Here is a 708-nt window from a genome sequence, read left to right as displayed (position 1 = left end):
CTTTCTTGAGACAAATCCCTGGTATACTATTCTTCTGATTCCCATGAAAGACTCACTCTTAAGACACAATTGCAGCTGCCCCACACTGCCAGTTACTGTGTCATACACACGCCTTAAAATTCTGTAATCAGCAACCACCAGGTGCCGTATCGCATTCAGCACACCACAGCCAGTCAATACAGACATCCCCAAACACACCAAGGCTGGTTTTGTCAAATGTTTTATTGAGTGTAGACATCTGGAGTACTGTAAAACATGCATTATCTGTAGATTCAAAAAGGAGCAAGCCACATTGTCCTCACTGTCAAATGTGTCAGGCTTGGCATACATGATGGAGATTAATGAAGTATCATGAGAGTAATATGGTTCCTGAAAAGCTTCTACAATTTGGAGTAGGGTCTTAATCACGTGAAAAGCAAAGCTGTTCACATTCAGTGAACTTGCATTTCATTGGAGGTACACAGTATTTTAATTTTAAAACAAAAATAATTCTGTTTTTAGAAGATTCCCATCCCCTAACTTTATTTGTCCCTCAGTTTTCAGAAATTGTAATTTTAAAAAATCATATCCCTTTTAGGAAGTTGTACATTTATCCGAACAATAGCTAAAATTTATTTCTTCTTCGGTTGCTGGGGTGTATTAAATTTGAAGAAGATAATATCTCCATCTTCAACAATATAATTTCTGCCTTGTTGTCTGTACTTTCCA

At 37.1% G+C, this 708-nt stretch overlaps 1 protein-coding gene across 1 annotated transcript in view; it reads right to left on the bottom strand.

Annotated features, from left to right (window-relative positions):
• Nucleotides 1–204: 204 nt before the first annotated feature.
• Nucleotides 205–708, bottom strand: part of OLA1 (Obg like ATPase 1) — a 165301-nt gene continuing 164797 nt past the window's right edge. The window contains exon 11 of the mRNA XM_055308436.1: nucleotides 205–708. This exon is cut by the window's right edge and continues 5 nt beyond it. Coding sequence (XP_055164411.1) covers nucleotides 612–708 — 97 coding nt within the window. The 3' untranslated portion in view covers nucleotides 205–611.

Source organism: Nyctereutes procyonoides, unplaced genomic scaffold (assembly GCF_905146905.1).
Source record: "Nyctereutes procyonoides isolate TBG_1078 unplaced genomic scaffold, NYPRO_anot_genome, whole genome shotgun sequence".
In the NCBI taxonomy this organism is placed as follows: Eukaryota; Metazoa; Chordata; class Mammalia; order Carnivora; family Canidae; genus Nyctereutes; species Nyctereutes procyonoides.
This window is presented reverse-complemented; position numbering and strand designations above follow the sequence as displayed.